We start from the raw sequence: 19,878 nt of genomic DNA on the forward strand, positions 1-19,878 counted from the left end.
ATGGCGGACTCCATGGAAGGTAACCTGCGGTTTCTGTAGATATAAACGGCTCATTCTAAGGTAAAAAAAAACACGGTTCCTATATTCAGGTGATTATACACTAATTAAAACATACCTATGAATATTATATTCCATTTATGACAATAGATCCTCCTGAATGTTACACACTGGACCTTTAAGCTTTTTGAATATGTACACCACTTTGTGAACTTATCTATCTAAAGTACCATACCCTTTTCTAACATGAATGAGCACAGTGAGAACCAAAGCTCTGACCCTTGCAGTGAAGTGTTAAGCTCTAGGACATCATTTCACGTTTTTTCCAGGGAGAGCCAAGTGATCTGTGCTTGTGAAGGGAAGTGCAATATAACAAGTTACTTGAGTGAATCTGCGGGTGATAAAGGGACTTGCAAATTCCCTGAAAGTGTTTGCCTCGCAGGGTGACGGGGCGAGGACAAGCATTACACTGGACTTCGGAGACGGCCACGCTCTGACCTACTCCAATGTGAGCTCCATTGAGGACGGGATCAAACACGTCTACAAAGCTGTGGGGATCTACCGGGTGACCGCCACCGGGGAGAACAGCCTCGGTTCAGAGACTGTCATGCTCTACCTGCATGTAACATGTGAGCTACTGAGGAGTTTGTGTACACAAACCTGCATGTGTGTTTTTTTAGTTAGAAGTCCCTCTTATGTTTGTGCTCACTCTTTCCACTTTTTATCACGTTCACTGGAATTGCGGCTGTCAGCTTGTACGCAGCATAGCACGTCCTCTGCTTTATCTCTTCACAGAACATGCTCCCCCTCCCATAACCAAACAAACAAGTGAGATAGAACAAATCCCACTACACTTCCACTCAAGTCAGCTTATGCTTCACAGACGCTCAGTCCACGGAAGCCACTGCAGCCTCATATGTGACAGGGCTGACCACCCCTGGTGTATTCAGGGGGTGACAGATGTAACGGAGCTGACTTATTGATCAGGGAGCGCCGTCGCCCCCACCAATCTGTCAATCCTATGTGCCAGCCCAACAAATAGAGCCACCGCAGGCTCAGGAGTGCCACGGATGAGAAATAACACACAGATGGCATCCAACGGTCCCAGCGCAGGAGAGAATTCTGAACAAACTCACCCCCCCCCATCCACCTATAAACCCAGTCTCCACCTCATTATTATTATTTTTTTTTTCATTTGAAACAATAAAGTTTTTGTTTTTTCCTCTTTTCCTCACATTGCGGTACAGTGCATCGAGTTCACTCTGTGATGTATATGTGTGCTTGAGTAGGTCAGCTGGAGTATATCCATCTCTCAGCTCCCTTTGTGGCGGTGAGGAATAAGGAAGTGAACCTGACTGCTGTTCTGTGGCCCAGCCAAGTGGGAACGGTCACCTACATCTGGTGGATCGGAAATAACACAGAGGTACCGTGCAAGACTTTTCCTCTCTTCTCTCTGAGCCTCTACTTTTGTTACGCCTTTGGCCGTTTGCAATAAAGTAGGTTGCTTATTCTCTTGCTCCTAAATGTGAGAATCATTACTTTGTTAAGCTTTTCTTGCGTCAAGGTTGCAAAAATTGTGTCCTTGTAAATCAGCTTCGATAAAAATTGCAGAGCACGCTGAGGTATGAGAGACACAAAGCAGCTTAATTACTGATAGTCAGTGAAGTGTATCCATCATTTATTTTTACTCTAAACTCCTCCAATTGAGGTCTGAAACTGCCAGGAAGAGCCGATCAATCCCACACAGCTGAAGGGTGAGAAAAGACACATTTTCGACTAAGCCCTAGTGGGATCTAGCCATGCAGATAGTTTTTGTTTTAGTTTTAAGCGCACAGATTTTGAGTTCTCTGACTTTGATCTTTTGCCACCCCAATAAAGTGAAGGTGAGCAGAATTTCTTTTGTGCTCACCAGAGCACTGAAAAGTTGTATTTTAATAAAGAAGTCAAAGTAAACAAAACAAAACAAACTAGTGTCTTTCTAGAAATACTGTTGCAGGTACTCCAAATGAGTGCTGGGTTATTTGGAAAATGTAATCAGTCATATCACTCATTGAAAAAATTATTACATTACTAATTGGCTGTGCCTAAGTCCAAAAAGGGGCGCACCTCGGTCAACTTGTCCCTTTCTTGGGCAACCCATGTGCCTGGGCTGGGTTCTTGCTGCAGTGGCCACGAGTTTGATTCCAACCTGGGCCCTTTGCTGTGTGTCAATCTCTCTCTCTCCCCCTTCCTGTTATTCTTCAGTTGTCCTATCCAAACAATGCAAAAACACCCCAGAAATACATTTTAAAAAACAAAAAAAACAGCAATTTTATTTTTCAGGATGGTGAAGTCATGAAACGCCCAACTCTGGCTCTGATTGGCTAGTACATGTTGCCTTCATTAGTTTTGTTGGTTGGGTTTAGGCATGAGGAAGGAGACTGGTTAGGGCTGGATAGGACTTTCAGGGTAAGCCAGTCAGAGGCGGAGTTGGGCGTGTCATGACTTTGCCATCCTGGAAAAATAATATGCTATGTTCTAGGCTCGTGTAGAAAAGACAACCAAATTGAAAAAGATGGTTTAAAGGTAAAAACAACTAGGGACTTAGGAAGGGTCAATAATTACCCAACAGCAGAAGTATCAAGTTAGACTACTTATTATGGTTTTATCGGACAGAAAGGGAAGCAAATTTTCATTACGCACCGAACAGCGTAGGTGGAAGGTGCCTTTGTGTGTCAGCTTATAGCCTCTGACTGATCTCAGAACTGACCAGGAACTCAAGTTTGCTTTCCCATCATTGTTTCTGCTCTGATTCTTTGAGAACTCATCATCATTTTTCTTGAATGTCCCTGACTGAATTCATATCCACCTTCTCATCCAACTCGTGGTGTCTGCAAACAAGCCAACCCCCCCACAATGATGAAGTAATAAAGCCTTACCTGCTAGTTGAATCTTAGTGAGATATTTTTTATAGCTAGAAGACTCTAACATGATTTTGAGACACTAAAAAAACCATCTCCATCTCTCTGGACCAACAGATGCACTGTACGCTGGAAGCCTGTATGTATCTGTCTTCATAATTATAGTAGTGTAAATGTGTTTGTTCAGCACCAACAGGGGCCTTCCACAAGGACAGACAGTTATGTCAGTTGGTAATAAACCACGGCAGCATTAGCATCTTATAGCTATTTGAAGAACAAATAGAGACGTGAGTAATGACAGGAAGAGGCTGCTGGTGTCACACAGGGAACTCTCTGCGGGCCCCCTGACACTGTATGCAGCACAGCACAGACTGTTGCAGCTCTCAGTCTATGCTTGTTCGTGTGTGTGTGTGTGTGTGTGTGTGTGAGAGAGAGAGAGAGAGTGTGTGTGTGTGTGTGTGAGAGCGTGTGTGTGTGTGAGAGCGTGCCAGCAGGCTGACACCTCTGTAGTGTAAATAACAGCAGTGTGAGACCAGCCGTTGATAAGGGTCTCTCTTTTGGAACCCCCGGTCTCTGACTTTCTCTCCATCTCCATCTGCCCTACCTTCTCTCTCTCTCTCTCTCTCTCTCTCTCTCTCTCTCTCTCTCTCTCTCTCTCTCTCTCTCTCTCTCTCTCTCTCTCTCTCTCTCTGTCCCCCAGCAGCCAGTAATCACCCTGGAGGGAAGTGTGGCATGCACGTTCCCCCGGGAAGGCATCAGTACAGTCACCGTGCAGGTGTCTGCAGGGAATACTATTCTGCAGGACAGAAAAAACATTGCTGTCCATGGTGAGTCTGTAACTCCATCGCCACTGGGACTCTGTAGCTCTACAAACACATCAACTATCGTCCTAATTTCCTAATAACATACAGACCAATATTATTACAACTTTATCTATCATCTTTCTAGCTAATAATAATAATGTGCTTCACAAGTGGTCAGCTTTCAGAAAAGGTTGTTTTTTATGATAAAACTGTCTTTATAATGTATTTAGCATTAGTGAATAAATGATTTACCATAAATGAATGTATTACTGTAATTATAACTTAAACAATTTGACTGGGTGATTTAGGAAGCGGTACCTAAAAAGTAAAAGGTCCAGTGTGTAACATTTAGGAGGCTCTATTGTCAGAAATGGAATATAATATACAGAGGTATGTTTTCATTACTGTGCAATATACTGAATATAGGAATCTTTGTGTTTTTGTTTCTTTAGAATGAGCTATTTTTATCTACAGAGGGAGCGGGTCCTCTTGTACTGAGTTTCTACAGTGGCACACAACAGACAATACAAACGGCAGCTCTAAATAAAGCCTTTTGCGTTTTTGCGAGTTTAGCGGCCACCGTAGTTTCTCCTACACGCTGAGAATGCGAGTGGTATTCAGTTGATTGCAATCTTCAATGTCACCGCTAGATGCCACTAAATCCTACACACTGGTCCTTTAATTGTTAAGATCTGGGAACATGATGACAAAAGAGGCAGCCAGATGATCAGACAGGGTTTGAACCAACCACCAGGTTAACCAAATGTATGCAACATTGACCTACTGAATTCTAGACACAACACTTGTAGATCTCTTCACGGTGAAGCACCTGCCTACATTAGAGAGCCACTGCAGCACTAGGTCACTAGCAGGTCTCTAAGGTCCTCTGATCAGGATTTCTTGGTTGTTCCTAGCCCCAGCATTAAAGCTGAGACTGCAATTTTAAAACAGTTTGATTTGATTTATTTGACATATACACCAAAATATTTTTACCAAGTTAAACACTGCTACATATACATATTCATTGAAAATGTGGAGGATAAAGAAAAAGTTGCTCCTAAACTTTTTCAGGCTTAGGATCTGTGGAACCTGCAGACATCTTTACAAAGCAGCTCAATAACCACCTGTTTATCCTTGCCTTTGTTTAGTTTTTTATTAATGTTATTTACATTTGCACTGAGTAGTGCGCCAATACTGATTTTTATTAACCACAAACAATTGTGACTGATACATATCAAATGCAATTTCTTTATCAATGTTATTATAAAACTGTCACTCAGTGATAGCATTCATTCAGTCATGGTGGGTCACCTACGTAGTTATTTGTGCCAGAACAGTCCTGGTACATAATATATACCAAGTACTGGATTAGTACTCTGTATTAGAATATGAATAAGTCGGTTTTAAAGGTGCACATACTGTATATTGTTGTGGCCTAACAAATGCACCTCATTAAACATTTGTAAAGCAGATTTTTTTAATATTTTAAATCCTGTGTTGTTTACATCCATATTTGCTAGCTTACAGTCTTCCTCCTCCTTGCCTTTTTTTGGTCCATTGCTACCTTATTTGTGTGTTATCACCACCAACTGTAAGCTAGCAGAATAGCGTGAATCTGGTGGCGTGTATCAAGCGTGTGCATCCTTGTACGAAATGTGGACCAACTCGTAAAAAAACTGATTGGATGAACCATCTGCCTATTACTGTCTATCACAACCAGTCAGATCAACAAAATATATAACAAACCTTTACCAAAGTCAGTCGCGAGAAGAGCGAAAATATTTTTTCTATGAAGAAAAGCCTTCAGTGGCGTTCTTTGCTCTACTTTCAATGAAGACGCTGGTTGGTCGGAACCACATTAAAGCCTGGTAAGATGTGATTTTGTGATCCTGTGAGACCAGCTGCTTTCAGGGTTAGTTGAATGGTCTTTAGGTAATTAGTGACTTATGTTTTCCGAAATTTTAGGTGAGCTCACTTTTGGTTTTGCCTTAGATAAAGGGGTTTACATCATTTGGATGAACTGCTGGCTTGTTCACAACCTGTCTGATGGTCTGACCTCCTGTGTTTATTGTAACTTTGGCTTGTATCAATGTTGCTGTATTACCAGTTCACTGCCATTACTTAGGTGAGATTTGAACTGATGAACTATGAACACAGGTTGAAATAAACTGGAATTATCGTCTAAAGAAGGTGTTAGACTAGTACACGGGCTGAATGTAAAGGACTCTGCATTTAATGGAAGTAAAAGCATCTCACATGTATTTACTATCCTCCCTGCAGAATATTTCCGATCTCATCTGCTCGCCTTTTCATCAAACCTGGACGACCACAACCCTGATGTTGCAGAATGGAGGCTGGATGTGAGCCGAGTCATCAAGAACTCTCTGATCCAGGTGAGGCTCTCTCGGGTCTTTTCATAGAAACCGTCAATCTACTCTGGTAAATACTGTCAGCGCTCAACTGGACCTCTGATGGTCTATAAGCGCAAGCGTGACCTCCCCGAGGCTTTGAGACATGAATCGGACTTTTATGATGATAAATGACAAGGCGAGAGGGAAGAGAGGGGTAAAAATACAGTTCAAGAGCATGCTGATTGCACCACACACTGCAGGTTCAGGGCCATACAGTAACGAGGTTGTGGATGAAACGTGCAGAACAGTCAATATCAGTATGTACCCAATGTGTGTTGTGTTCTGCACTGACCCGAAGGGACGCTGGGAGTGGAGTGCTTGGCGACCTGTCAAGTGTAAAACATGATTCATGCATGGCATGTCAGGTACAGATTTCGCCTCATTAATTTTCTGTGTTTTCAACATTTTCGGAACGTCAATACTTTCGTGATTCCTAGGAAGAAGCAATCTGCACCTTGCGTCATATTTTCACACTTTTTGATCCTGCAAAATCAAAATTGATGCCAAAAATACACCCGGGTCTTCAGTCTTCAGTGAAAATGTCTGTTTTGTTATTTCTTACTGACATCAGTTTTTCATGACAACCTCAGCCTGGAAGGCAGAACGCTGAAAAAACAACAACTTTCAGATGAAAATGTGACATGATAGCTTAAAACATTCACATTCACAAGATTCACTACAGCAAATCCATGCAAGCGCTGGGAGAAGAACAGAGTCTCTCGCCGGAATCAGTGGAAAGATTCAGTAAATTACATGCTTGCTATTTGTTGTATACCTTCCGAGCAGACAACATGTTGGAACAACAACATATATACATCAAAATTCAGCTACATGATGCTCCTAATAAAGTGTATGAGCTGGGTATGTTTTAAATTTAAGGTTGGATTATGACATAATAAATGCTATTGCCTACATTAACATACATTATATCAATCTATTATTTAGCAAGCTACAAATTACAATTACAAATGCTATGTAATAGCAGAACAGTACACAGAAGTAAATTGCTGCATTCATAATGCACTAATGCCCTATAATCATTCTTAATTTCCTTCATAGGGTTCTCACAGGATGAATAAATATTTCAGTCTGCTACGAAAACCCCCGTCACTCACTGCGTTATCTCTGATTGATAATCAGTTCTAGCATCTTTTTAGAAAAACCTTATACCTTGTTAAGCCCTGAGTAGAGCCTGCAGTCTTCCTTTCAGGCTGCACACGGCCTCAACAACCTGCCCCAGTAAAATAGGGCAGCCTGCATGATGCCAGAGAGGCGAAACAGCTTTGAGTTTAATTAAGGGCGACTCGTACAAGAATACATTTTGATCAACACAGAGCGTCTCTCATCTGGATTTTGGTTGGTGGACAGTTAAGAAATATATAAATCAGACTGAAATTAAAAAAAGATAAAACTAGGGGACAAGCACTCAGATGGGTATCAGGAGCAAAACGTGAGAGGTACAGCCCTACATTTGATTGATCTGTTCGACTTTACAACAAGAAATAATACGGTCAAAATTGGTCATTTAATACAATGACTTTGACTTTTGATTAGGGCTGAGCTCACAGTTCCCTCGGTCTGTGCCGCGGAGGCTCCGTCCACGTTTTTCTACAAACACCCTTTTTTCATCTACATAGAGTGCGTCAACGGTTAGTCTAATCTAGAGTAGTCACACAGTAAACCTTCTTGCAATCATGTGTTGAAAGTGGAAAGTTTCTCTGTGCTCACTGAACATCTGATTTTCAGGGGCGTGTGTCAGCACAAATAGTTTGGAAGTAACCCTAAACCCTAAAGCCTAACCCTGACCCTGGTCCAGTATGCAACTTGTACAGTGTGATCCACCAGTGCACATCCACTGAGAATGGACTTTACAGTGAAGGAGGAGACATCTTGTGTCCAGCAGGAAAACTTTAGAAATGAACAACATTTGTATATTCAGACATTCAGGGTTTTTTAATGAGGTAGAAGGAGTAGATGACTTTATACTTTTTGGGCAGAAAAAACTTATGAGACACACATTTTGGTTCCAAGCAGACTGTTTCTTTAAATAAGGAACTATCTGATCAAAGAATTAGAACATAAAAGCAGTCTAAGCAATCATTCAATGGCTGCCTACTTTACAGTTACTTCATCCATATCCAGGGGACACCTTCACCTAAACACATGACCTTTTTTAAAAACATTTTTACTCCTTTCCCTCTTGTTCCCTTCAGGCCACAGGCGTGAGAGAGGACCAGCTCCTGGTCACCGTCCTCCCAGGTTTACCCACAGCAGCAGAGTTTTTCCTTCTCCCTGACAAACAGTTAACTGAAGGGAAACCGGAGAAGAACTCTGCTCATTTAGATCAGGTGAGACAACTGTCTGCTGTTACTGCACCCCTTTTTCAGCCCCAGACAGTATTTGTGTAGGTGGATGTATTCCAACTTGTTATCCTCATTCTAATTCTAACGGAATGCCATGCACAAGTTTGAAAGTTTCCGTTTTCAGTTTCGTGAGTCATGTCTGATCCTCTTTTCCAGCAGTAGCTTGTCCGGTTAATTGCTCCCTGAAAAGATAAAATCCCTACAAACTTTCAAGTTCCTCCTTCCTCCAGCAGATGTCAGTATTGATCCACTGAAGCATGTCCAGGTCTTTTCCATGCGTCTAATTCTAGAACCCGCCTGAGGAATCTCTGCAATAGACTCATCAATAAGCCTGACAAGTATTAACAAGTTATCAGGGGGAATGACTTTTAAACTCCCTCAAGTCACATCCTGTGGGGTGTTGAGGTGGGAGGGGGAGGGTGAGGGTGAGGGCGTCTCGAAGTAGCCTAAAAAGCCAGACAAAGAAATTGTCATGGTTGATCAGTTCACTAAATCAAGATGGACCGAATTAGCTCCGAGCCTCACGTAATAGATAATGACTGATAATGGCGGATCCGTGGGAAGAATTCCACGGGCATCTGTGGGGAGAGGGAAACTGGGAAGGAAATCAATTTGACTTTCCTCTTCCCTCTCCGCTCACACCTTGATCGCCTGGAAAGATCCTCTCGCCTGCAAGCCCACAATAAATCTTCATTCAAGGTTGGCATCCTAAAAGTGTAGAGCGTGCTCTGCTTATTAGAATGTATAATAGATTTACTGACCCTGGTATACAGTGGGAAAAAGAAATTAGTCACAGCATAGTCTAAATTTAAACCACTAAGAAATAAAAAGGGGAGGATGAAGCGCTACAGAAATTACTCATATCACAATTAATTTGGCAAACGAGGCAGATAAGATAAATGAAGCCTCTGTGGAGGAAAAAATGGAATCTGCACAGAGAAAATTGAGGATTTTGTTTAGCTTTGTGTCTTCTCTATGCGGCTCCATATGCAGCTTGTTCCATGAGTCCAGATTGAATAGAGAAAAACTGTTTCATGGTATTGGAATATCGCTTAAAAAGAGGCACATTTCAGTTGGATTAGAGCCTGGGGATAGAGATTTATAATTGCGTGAATGAAAGGATCTATGTGGGGAAATGGATTGAGAGCGAATGAGATTGGACTCCAGCTTTCTATAGTTTACCTTCGGGTCAGGGAGATCTGCCTGATCTATATCAAAGTTAGATGTTCTCAGTGCAGAAGGTTACTTGCCAGTTTGGAAAGCAGAGATCAAGTGAGGCTGCATCCTATGCATTATGCATCACGGAGGAAAGGTCCCACAGACAAAGACTCTTACATAAACAGGGAAGCTCAGATGGTGCTGTTTGTGGAGACAGTGAGGTTTCTTTGGGTCACAGGCGCTTACGAATAATGTTCAGTGGTTAAAGATGCATCACAGTGATGTCAGTTTGAGTCTATGGTCTTTTTTATGCTGTTATATCCTTGTACTGTCCTTCAGTCAGTGTTGATTTGGGTCTGCTGTATATGCAACCATTTTACCTCTTTGTCATTTCATTTTGTCTGTCTCAGGCAGTCATGTTATGATTTTTGGGATGTTTTTTAAGTTAAAGCTGCACTTTCTTTCTTCTTTAAAGGACCTGTGGGTAACGTTTAACGTAACGTATGTTTTCATTAGTGTATAATCACCTGAAAATAAGAACTGTTGTGTTTTCGTTAGCTTAGAATGAGCCATGTTTATCTACAGAGGGAGTGGGTCCTGTTCTACATCTGCCATATTGAACCACCATGTTTCTATAGTAAACACTGGCTCTATAGGGCCTTATGCAAGTTGTGCGGCCACCGTAGTTTCTCCTATAGGCTTGGAACAGCAGGGCGCAATGAAGGGACTGTAATCTATGCCACTAAATATTACACACTGGTCCTTTCAAATTTTCAATAGGGTGGCATGGATATTTTAATGGGTAGACGAAATATATGCTGATTTAATCACAAACGATTACATAAAATATATTAACTCAAAAAACATTACATTATTGTGGCACATTAGGAAAACATTTCCAAATCTTTTTTTTATCATTGAACTTCAGTCTAAGTCTAAAATATGGCCATAAACAGTTGTTATTATAATAATAATAATAATAATAATAATAATAACACATTTAATTTATGGAGAACTTTTCAAGAAACTCAGACACTTCACATGAGTTATAAAAAGGGAAAAAAAAGGTAATAAAAACAACACACAAAAAATTATAGCTATATCTACAACACTCAACAAGAATGAACTATTAAAAGAAGGACTTTAAATTGGATCCGTTGTTGGACAGGGAGCCAGTGGAGGTTCTGTAGGACAGGGGTGATGTGGTCACAGGAGCGAGTATGGGTGAGCAGGCGAGCAGCAGAGTTCTGAATGTACTGAAGTTTATTAGTACTTTGGAAGATGTATCATATAAGATGCTGTTGCAATAGTCAATTCTGGATGTGATGAAAGCATGGATGAGGGTCTCAGCAGCAGAAGAGGAGAGGGGCGGAGGCATGCAATGTTTTCAGGTGGAAGAAAGCAGTTCTGGTGATTTGGTTGACATGGTGTTCAAAGGAGAGGTTGCTGTCGAAGATGACTCCGAGTTTGTGAATGTGTGGGAAGGGAGACAGAGTGGTGAAGTTCCCTGAATTAATTTCTGTTTTGTTATTTTTACTGGGGTGGCAGATGTGGTGGCCAGGCATTCCATCCCTCTAGAGCCGCCTATATTAAGTCCAACTGAAATCACATTTAGTCGCCCCCTTTCAGTCAAAAATAACAATGTTTTTTTTTTTAATGTCTTGTAAATAGTTGTTATTATGAAATGGAAGAAGAAAGGTCCCAGCCGGCTGGTGTCGGGGTCCGGCAGGCTGCCAGTGCAAATGCTCATGTCGCTCTATGTGTTCTGAATGTTTTAATAGGCAGCTGTTCGTCACATAAACTGTATACAATGAAAATGATGTCAGTGTTGTGTTTTCAGCCTGTTCTGCTGCCCCCAATCTCAGTTGTGTATCTCATTGGTTCCAACCTTTTTGGAATCGTTACCCCCTTAAAGGGCCTGTGCGTAGAATTTAGTGGCATCTTGTGGCGAGATTGCAGATTGCAACTAACTCGAACTGCTCGCTTCCGCCAAGCGTGAAGGAGAAACTATGGCACCACACAATTTGCACAAAACTTGAAAGTCAGAATGGACTTTACTACTGTAGAAACATAGCGGTTCAACATAGCGGCCTTCGTAGAAGAGGACTCACTCTGAATGTAAATAAAAACGTCTCATTCTAAGGTAACAAAAACAGAGAACAAAGATTCTTATTTTCAGGTGATTATACACCAACGAAAACATACCATGAATATTATATTCCGTGTCTGCCAATAGAGTCCCATGTATGTTACACACTGGACCTTTAATATTCCTGTTTAATGCCTTAAAATAACATTTTTTTCATGATGTTCTTTTGTCCATCCTTGGCAATCACTCACAAACTAACTTGGCAGACATTTAGAGCAGAACACCTTTGGAATTGTTGTCAAGGGCTAATGATATTTGGACTCAATTATTTTTCAGTCTGACATTAGAAAAATTGGATGAATCCGTACAAAGATTGATCAGGACAACAAACAAATTTGCTGGGAAATGTCAGAACAGAGCTAATAAATGACGTGTGAAAAGCTGAGATGGATGGGACTTTGATGATCTTGGCAGTGACCTTTCCCTGCCAAGATATAGTTACATTTACAAAATAATTATTCAAATCATGTCTCCCTCTGTGTCCCGACAGCTTTCTGAGGTTTTGCTCAGTGCCTTAAACCAAAACCTTGTCCAGTTCACGTTGCGGCCGGGGGTCCAAGTCACCGTGTACGCGGCACACCTATCAGCAGGTAAACAACCACAGCTGCTTGTGTATGTTTAGAGCTGCCCAGGAGGGCCTTTGTACTTCTGTAGTAAGTGGGACAGAACATAAAGCATGTAGACTATCAGACCTAGATACAGTTGGGCAGTCAGGTATATTTTTATTATTTTTGCCACCCCGTCAACTAATAACCCCAAACCTGTGTCTGATTGGCTCCCACCATGTAGCTACACAGAGACATTCAGAGAGTGAGCATCGTTACAAGTATGTGTGCCTCTTCCTATTGGGGATGCTGCTACTGTCCTAAAGGGGCTTAGAGTAAGAGAAGTCCATACTACTGTACATTAAAATGACTCATCTATGATTCACATAGGTCTCAATTATCCTTTTGAGTGCTCATTGCATGATTCAACTGGGTGGAAATACAGCTTGCGTCAGTTGTCATCTGCTTAAACTCTGTGGCTATTCCTGTCTCCCTGTCTCTGCAGCGCCCCTAGTGGACACCAGCGAGAACCACAGTGGCTCTGCCATGCTAATGCTGCTATCAGTAGTGGTTGTGGGTTTAGCTGTATTTGTCATCTACAAATTCAAGAGGTAAAGTGCTCAATGTGAAAATGTCATGTCTATACAGCCGTCACACTGTACATGATAGGGAGAGGTGCCATTGAGTCCTGACAGCTCAGTAAACAAAAGCTGCCTGCGAGGCTACAGGGAAGGTTGATAGCTGCCTGTCAAATGCCTTCGCCAGCGTACCCAACGCTCCTCGGCGGAGCTTCTCCCCTCACACATCTGGGGGGATCCCGTGGAAATTCTTTTGTCAGGTCATTCTTTGCAAAAAGAAATGTCAGTCAGCCGTCAGCCGCTATCAATATTAAGCCCTTTGAATGTAGGCAGTTGACCTTTCTGAAATGTTAAATTATGTCTCCTCGGCAAGGTGCAGTTCCAAAGGAAAAGGGCACGAAGGGTCATGAAGATTTACAGACAAGCAGAGGCAAAACTTCAGATTCACAGATCGTATCGCTTTTAGTATTTGTGTAAACACCGAATTACATGCAAATGTGCTTTATCATGTCATCAGAAGTTACAAAGAAGTTGAGCAGAACTGCATGCAGTCCGCTCCCGTTCCCCAGGCTGTCCTTGCTTTCTTTGTTTTAGTTAGGCTGTCGTCTTTATCCCTTTGCCTCACTGTAAATCTTTCCTCAAGGAAGATCCCAGGCCTCAACGTCTATGCGCAGATGCAGAACGAAAAAGAACAAGAAATGATGAGTCCAGCTAATCCAACAGAGGCCACGCCCAGCTCACAGCGGGACATGGTGCATTCTTTGGAGATTCTGGACACAGAGTTCAACTCACGGCCCATCGGTGAATATCCAGCTCGACTTATTTATTGATTGTTTTTCTCCATTGCTCCATTCTTTTATACCATTGTGTGTCGTTTCATGAGACTCATCCTGTGCTTTTTGTCGTGTGTTTCTCAGAAGTGAAATGATCTGGTCGAGTGGGGAAGGAGAGCTAAGCAAACATGAGTATGATAAAGAAGTACAGCTGCTTGTCAGTAGTACAATAACACGTTGTTCTCCTCAATACTGTCCTTTAATCACCTGAGAAGGCAGATGGGTGAAAAATGAGAAAAGAATCCACCATCATAAGCCTCTAGACCCATGGACATATATACACAGACCCCACATTGGCCATCGGATTGTCAATGTCGCCGCCATATTGGAAACAAATGCATGTAAACGAGGGAGTTGAAATTTTTCTGGATAAAAAGCACTACAATGTTCACATTTCTCAACTGATTTTTATTGAGTTTATGATAAACACAGAGTGTAATTGTTTTTTTGTCCCAAGTTACCTAGAATCCCAACAGTTAATAGGCTATGCTTCCCTACAAAGGCAAACCATAACTATGAATTTGGTCAAAATTGAGTTGTGAGTGAAAATGAACTTTTAAATGTCTGCTTTATTTTGTGACAACTTCAGTTCAGGCTTGCTCTATGTTAGAGAAAAAACTGTGTTTAAATATGCAGTAACTACAAAACTCAACCAAAAACCGAGACAAACTGCAGTGCAAGTTACTGCGCTCTCCTTCGGTTTCTCAGCGCTTTGGCTGCAGTGACTGTGGCTAATGATAGTTTGGATACTACTGTGCTAGGGCTAACTAGCTCGACAGGACAAGGTATCACTGATTAGCACTAGCTAGATAGACAGGACAAGGTATGACCTTAAACCTCACCAAATAATACTTAAATAGTTAATTACTCATCTATTTGAACTTTTTTTACATGAAACAATACGTTTACTTTTATTTGTTTACAGGCCAGTCTTGCCCAGTCCAATATGGCGGCAACGTTGACGTATCCCAGCAATGGGCCCATGTGGCGTCTGTGTGTTGTATGTCTATGTCTACAACAGCTTCAGTGCTCCTTGTTATAGATTATTCATGTATGTGGAACAAGATCAGCCGGGTTGAGATAATGTGCTGTGAAGGCCATATCATAGGATTCCTATCATTTTCATATAAATCAAATTATTTAGTAATGCCCAATGTGGAGGCATCTGCATTTTCTCCACTCATTTCTTTGGGTTTTTCCTGTAATTTGTCACCCATCTGTATATTCTGATATATTTAACTGTGATGGCCTAACATAATTCAGGGGTAAAGAATTTCTGCTAGATTTCAGTGGCTCTTTGAATGTGAAATTTCAGTGATTAACACTGCTACCTGTTGTCATTAACACATACTCACATTTTGTGTTCAGTTTCAATTTCCTTTAAAGTCAGACTATGTAAATGTTGGTCTTGGTCTCGTATGGCCATGTTATTATGGATCTCACTGCTTATCTTGGCATGACAGGCCCTACAAATCATTCAAGGGCCAGGATTGGCCAAGCTTTCTGCCAAAAAGGCCTGTTAACCTGTTGTGAAAGAGTTTACATGGACCCAAAAGTTCTTGCCAAAACCTAGCCAAACTTTGACTAAAAAGTAAAGATCAGTTAACAAAGATAATAATACAAGTAAGTCTAAAAAAACTGTCTCATGGGAGAGTCAAACCAGATGTGTCCTGTGATTAACCCATTCATCCACCATTACTTCCTAGCTTGGATTTTGTTGCTATTTATATTATTATCAAAATATAATAGTATAGATACTATAAAGCTCTTTTTTTTGCATTCTTTATGTCACCTGATTAGCAAAGGCACCTGGCACATCATAGCACATGAATGCCACTCAGGGTGTATCCTGGCAACAAAAGCAGTGGGATTCATAATTAGACAGTATGGCCAGTAGGTTATGGTGGCTAAGGTTAGGTTGTTTGGGTAGATATTGCTGTGTAACTTACTTAGTAGTAGTAGTACATTATTGAGTGAGTTCAATGACTTGTGCTACCAAGTCTTAGTATTTGCCATTATCTTGTAGAGTAATTGTCTTGTGGCCACAGCAGTTGTTGTTCAAAAACCTTACATAGTCTGACTTCAACAGCTGCTTTTGCATTTTTATATGTTCTTTCTCATCCAATTTCAAATTTAATCCATATTTATATTTTCTATAATAAAACACAATCAGTAAACTTCAGTCTATTCAAACATAGACTTTAAAGCTACACTAATCAATATTTGTAGTCATAAACCCACAGAAAATTATCACCAACTCTGTTTTTATTGTTATCAGGCAGCAGACAGACAATGTTAGCAGCTAGCTGGTTAACACAGAAAACAGAACATAAAGGAGTTGGTGAAGATTAAGAGTGACTATTGGAATATTGATTATTCATCAGGTGACCAAAAACACAGCTCCAAGTGGATGCTAATGTAACTAAACAATCAATGAATGCAGCTTTAATGTATAACCTACTGTAATGCTACGAGCTGCATTTTAGCACTTATACTCAGCTCCTAGTACAAAATATCCTCTGATACCTGTTTCTTTCCCTCTCCTGTCTACCCCCAGGATGTATGAAACCTCATGTACATGTGAAATTCTCCACAGAACTCCCCACATACATCGTCTAAAACTCTGGACTGGGTTGCCACTCCAGCTGCGTCATGGATATTTTTTACCATTTGGGACACAATGGTTTTGAGCTTTATACCTGTGCATGTTGGACCCTGCTGACACATACTGTGCTCTGTTCAAACCAGAAGAAACTGTGTACAGGTTTTTAATTTTCCTTTAACATACAGTATTCCCAATAAATTAAACATTTTAAAAATGCCATTTATTTATACAAGGCAGATGCTAAATTCAGAGGGAACGCCAGCATGAACTAGAGAGGGGAAAAAATGAAATAAGCACCAATGCTTTGGTTTTGCTTACATATCTAAGATTGGTTTGCTGTTCCATGAAGCTAACAGCAGTAGTGTATTATTTATTCATATGAATATACTTTTATGAAGTTATTGAAGTGAATTACACATTTATTTTGTAAATCATGAATGTCTATGTTATAAATTTGTGTATTTTAATAACAAATGTCATACTAAACAGAAATGCTGTTATAAAATATGAATAGGGTACTTCAAAGCTTTTGGTCTATTGTCTCTTGGAAAGCTGATTTATGGCACAATACACATTTTCTACTGAAATATTTCTTTTTTTCTGATTTTTATTTATTAACAGAAATACAGGGTTTGGTTTTCTGGATTAATTTAACCTTTGCTGTCAATCTAACGCTTCTGGTACTATTTATGATACATACCAGTTTGTAAAATGTTTTGTGCTTCAGACTAAGACCACTCGATGGCTAAGGTGCTACACTGCACCTTTTGACTGCAAGTGATCCCCAATATCACCAGACATTACACCTTTTAAGAGTAGAAGAAGAAGCAGGGTGGACGACAGGAGGACTATTTCGCAGAAAAAAGTATTCCAAAGTCAACCTCCGTTACACCCCGATCACCGCCGACATCCGTACTGGAGTACAATTTATCAAGGCTCAGATTTAAGGTGGCAGTTGGAATGAGATACATCTACTTTGTGGGCGAATCCAAAGAGCATGGCAGCGAGAAAGAGAGACACGAAGAGCTGGAAGACTGCTTTTTGGGGTTGTGACGCTTTAAGAGCGTTCTATTGGCCAGAATAAGAAGAGGTTGACTTATGGAATACTTAATGTAGCCAGTCAAGCTCAAGGCTGGCTAAGGTTGGTGACACATTTAGGCTAATGTCCTGACCCGCTCTCGAGTAGCACCCATCTTCATCCCCAGCTCATTATATCGAGCTGTAGGAGCAGGAGAAGTAGAGCGCAGATGCTACCAGGCTACACGGATGGTTAGCTTGTTCAGAGCACTGTCGAGCCCTGTGGTACTTTGTGTGTGAAATCTGACAAGATGTAAATGCCTGATCGATGCCTTTCAAATCTTCGGAGGCAACTTTTACGGATTTGCTTTACCTCCTTTTACTTTTGTGGAGCTGTGGAAACGTAGAGGGAGAGTGTTTTTGTTGGATTCAGATGATCTTTTCTACAATTGTTCAGTTGTAGCTGTACAGAAATTGCCACAGTAGATGTACCTGCAACACAATCAGTCAAGAATGTAACCATGGACCATATAGAAGGGTGACGTTTAGACACTTAACAAGCAACACACACCGGCTGCTTTGCGTGAGGTTGCTTCATTTAACCCCTGTGACAGCGGAGACCCACTCAATACTTATTGTGGGAAAATATAACAAGAACATTGTTAGCTAGCTAGAATCCATCTTGCCAAGCTTCGATCTATATGTTTGTGGCCAACTACAATGGTACTGGATCAGTCAGGGTCTTCTGACCCTGGCAGCTATGAGAGTGGGCTCTAGGTCTGACGACACTGAGAAAACACTGTTTGTTAAACAACAATGGCGGCTACCATAGAAGTTAGCGTAGATGCTGCTAGCAGAATATTTAGCAGGAGTATTTCTTAATTGAAAAGAGAGCAAAGAACGGCACTGAAGGCTTTTCTTGATGGAAAAGATGTTTTTGCTCTTCTTCCAACTGACTTTGGTAAGAGTTTGACTACGTTTGGTTCTTGTCTGATTGGTGGGGTTGCCCGTGATAGACAGTGATAGATGATGATCATCCACACCTGTTTTTGAACCCCTTTTCCAAACAGTTTCCAAGTGCTTTCAGATGAAGTTTTATATTGTAGAAATTGAGTCTTGGGGAAACCATTGTTTGAACCATGCTATTTCCTCCATTTTGGTTTTAATACATGGGGGTTTTTCTTTGATTGGGAGAACTGGATGATGTTAAATAACAACTTTGTGCTTCTTGTTGAAAAGTGGACTTAGGTTTAAATGTGTAGTTTTTTTTATGTGGCATGACAAAGCAAGTTCATTACGATCTATGTTTAACTCTCAATGTTGCTTTTTTTTTGTGACCACTGACGGTCAGCTTTTCCTCCATTTTTTTTAAGTGTTTTTTTAGGATAAATAAAACTTTGTGTTTGTTGAAAAGTGGTGGAAGCAAGTTTTTAATTGTTGCGCCACTGTTTTTTCTGAGAATTAGCTCACAATGACTGCTGTCCTGTCACGTGTCCAGTATTTGAGTCTGTGTGTGTAAATGGGGCATGATGCGTCAAGATGCCGCCGGTGTGCGTTGCCCTCATTGACTTCTATAAAGATGGATGACATGACAGCTCTCTCTAAAAGTGAAGCCAAAACACTTCAATCACCCCCTGGTGGTGGGCTGCTGCATAGGTCATGAAGCCCGCTGCTTCCATGTTAGCAAATGGGCCAAATTACACGTCAAATACATTTTCCCCAAAGATGGTTTCTGGCATTTATATAGTTCTAATCACTCTGATGTATGTTCAAGTGTTAACATTTCAGATATGTTTTTTAAGTGGGTCAGCTGACAGCTGAACCCTGCTCCTAAATTGAGTCGGCCAGACATATGAGTGGGACTTCGATCACTACTGCGCAGACTCTGGATCACTAAGTGGAAGATGGCAGCAGTCGTATCTGGGATATTTTGGCTTCATTTTTGTGCAGTGGGAGGAAGTGGAGACACAACGTCCATCCTTGTATATGTCAATGGTTGCACTCAGTTATAGCGGTTAACATTTTTTTAAGTGAGGTGTGGTATATATTTCAAAGCTGCATGCTAAGATGATTTTGGTAACAGTTCAGCGTCCATTGTAGCTGTGTGTGTGTTCCATCGGAGGTTGCAGGACAGAATATGCTCAGCTACGAGGTGATTTATCTTGTTCCATTGCATGGTGTATAAGGGTGATGGTTGGATTTTTGTCAACCAGCAACATCAATGAAAATGTAGCAATACAATAATAATTGGATTTTCTATGCTTAAGGAAATGTAAGGATTTCTTTTCAAGTTTTGCAAAGTAAGGATGGAAAGTTGTATACTGGCAGGATTTAGTTCACATTTCAGATTTAGAAAAGGCTTTTCCGGCTCTGATTTTAACAGCTTGAGGGAGACGTACAGTAGCCTGTAACCCCAGATCAGAAACAGCGGAGTACTAATCCTAACCTTAACCCCGGGGAACAGGAAATTACTCTGGCCAGAAATGATCAGGATGTCCGTCATGATAAAAGCCCCCCTC

The 19,878-nt window shown here is 41.1% G+C and overlaps 1 protein-coding gene across 6 annotated transcripts in view; it reads left to right on the forward strand.

The window, feature by feature from the left end:
- LOC127355318 (VPS10 domain-containing receptor SorCS1) overlaps positions 1-18,333 on the forward strand; it is a 163,172-nt gene extending 144,839 nt beyond the window's left edge. The window contains exons 19-28 of one of the 6 annotated variants that reach the window (XR_007881734.1): positions 440-626; positions 1,287-1,420; positions 3,598-3,724; positions 5,981-6,093; positions 8,325-8,459; positions 12,272-12,371; positions 12,832-12,937; positions 13,552-13,705; positions 13,822-13,869; positions 16,295-18,333. Coding sequence is in view for 5 of the 6 variants with exons in the window: in XM_051386084.1 (XP_051242044.1) it covers positions 440-626; positions 1,287-1,420; positions 3,598-3,724; positions 5,981-6,093; positions 8,325-8,459; positions 12,272-12,371; positions 12,832-12,937; positions 13,548-13,705; positions 16,295-16,356 (1,122 nt within the window). In the remaining variant the exon portion in view is untranslated. Of the gene's footprint in view, positions 1-439; positions 627-1,286; positions 1,421-3,597; positions 3,725-5,980; positions 6,094-8,324; positions 8,460-12,271; positions 12,372-12,570; positions 12,662-12,831; positions 12,938-13,547; positions 13,706-13,821; positions 13,870-16,294 lie in introns of those variants that run through there. The other 5 variants (XM_051386082.1, XM_051386084.1, XM_051386081.1 and 2 more) reach the window with 5 other exon arrangements.
- Positions 18,334-19,878: the final 1,545 nt, after the last annotated feature.

This window comes from Dicentrarchus labrax, unplaced genomic scaffold (genome assembly GCF_905237075.1).
Source record: "Dicentrarchus labrax unplaced genomic scaffold, dlabrax2021, whole genome shotgun sequence".
Taxonomy (NCBI): domain Eukaryota; kingdom Metazoa; phylum Chordata; class Actinopteri; family Moronidae; genus Dicentrarchus; species Dicentrarchus labrax.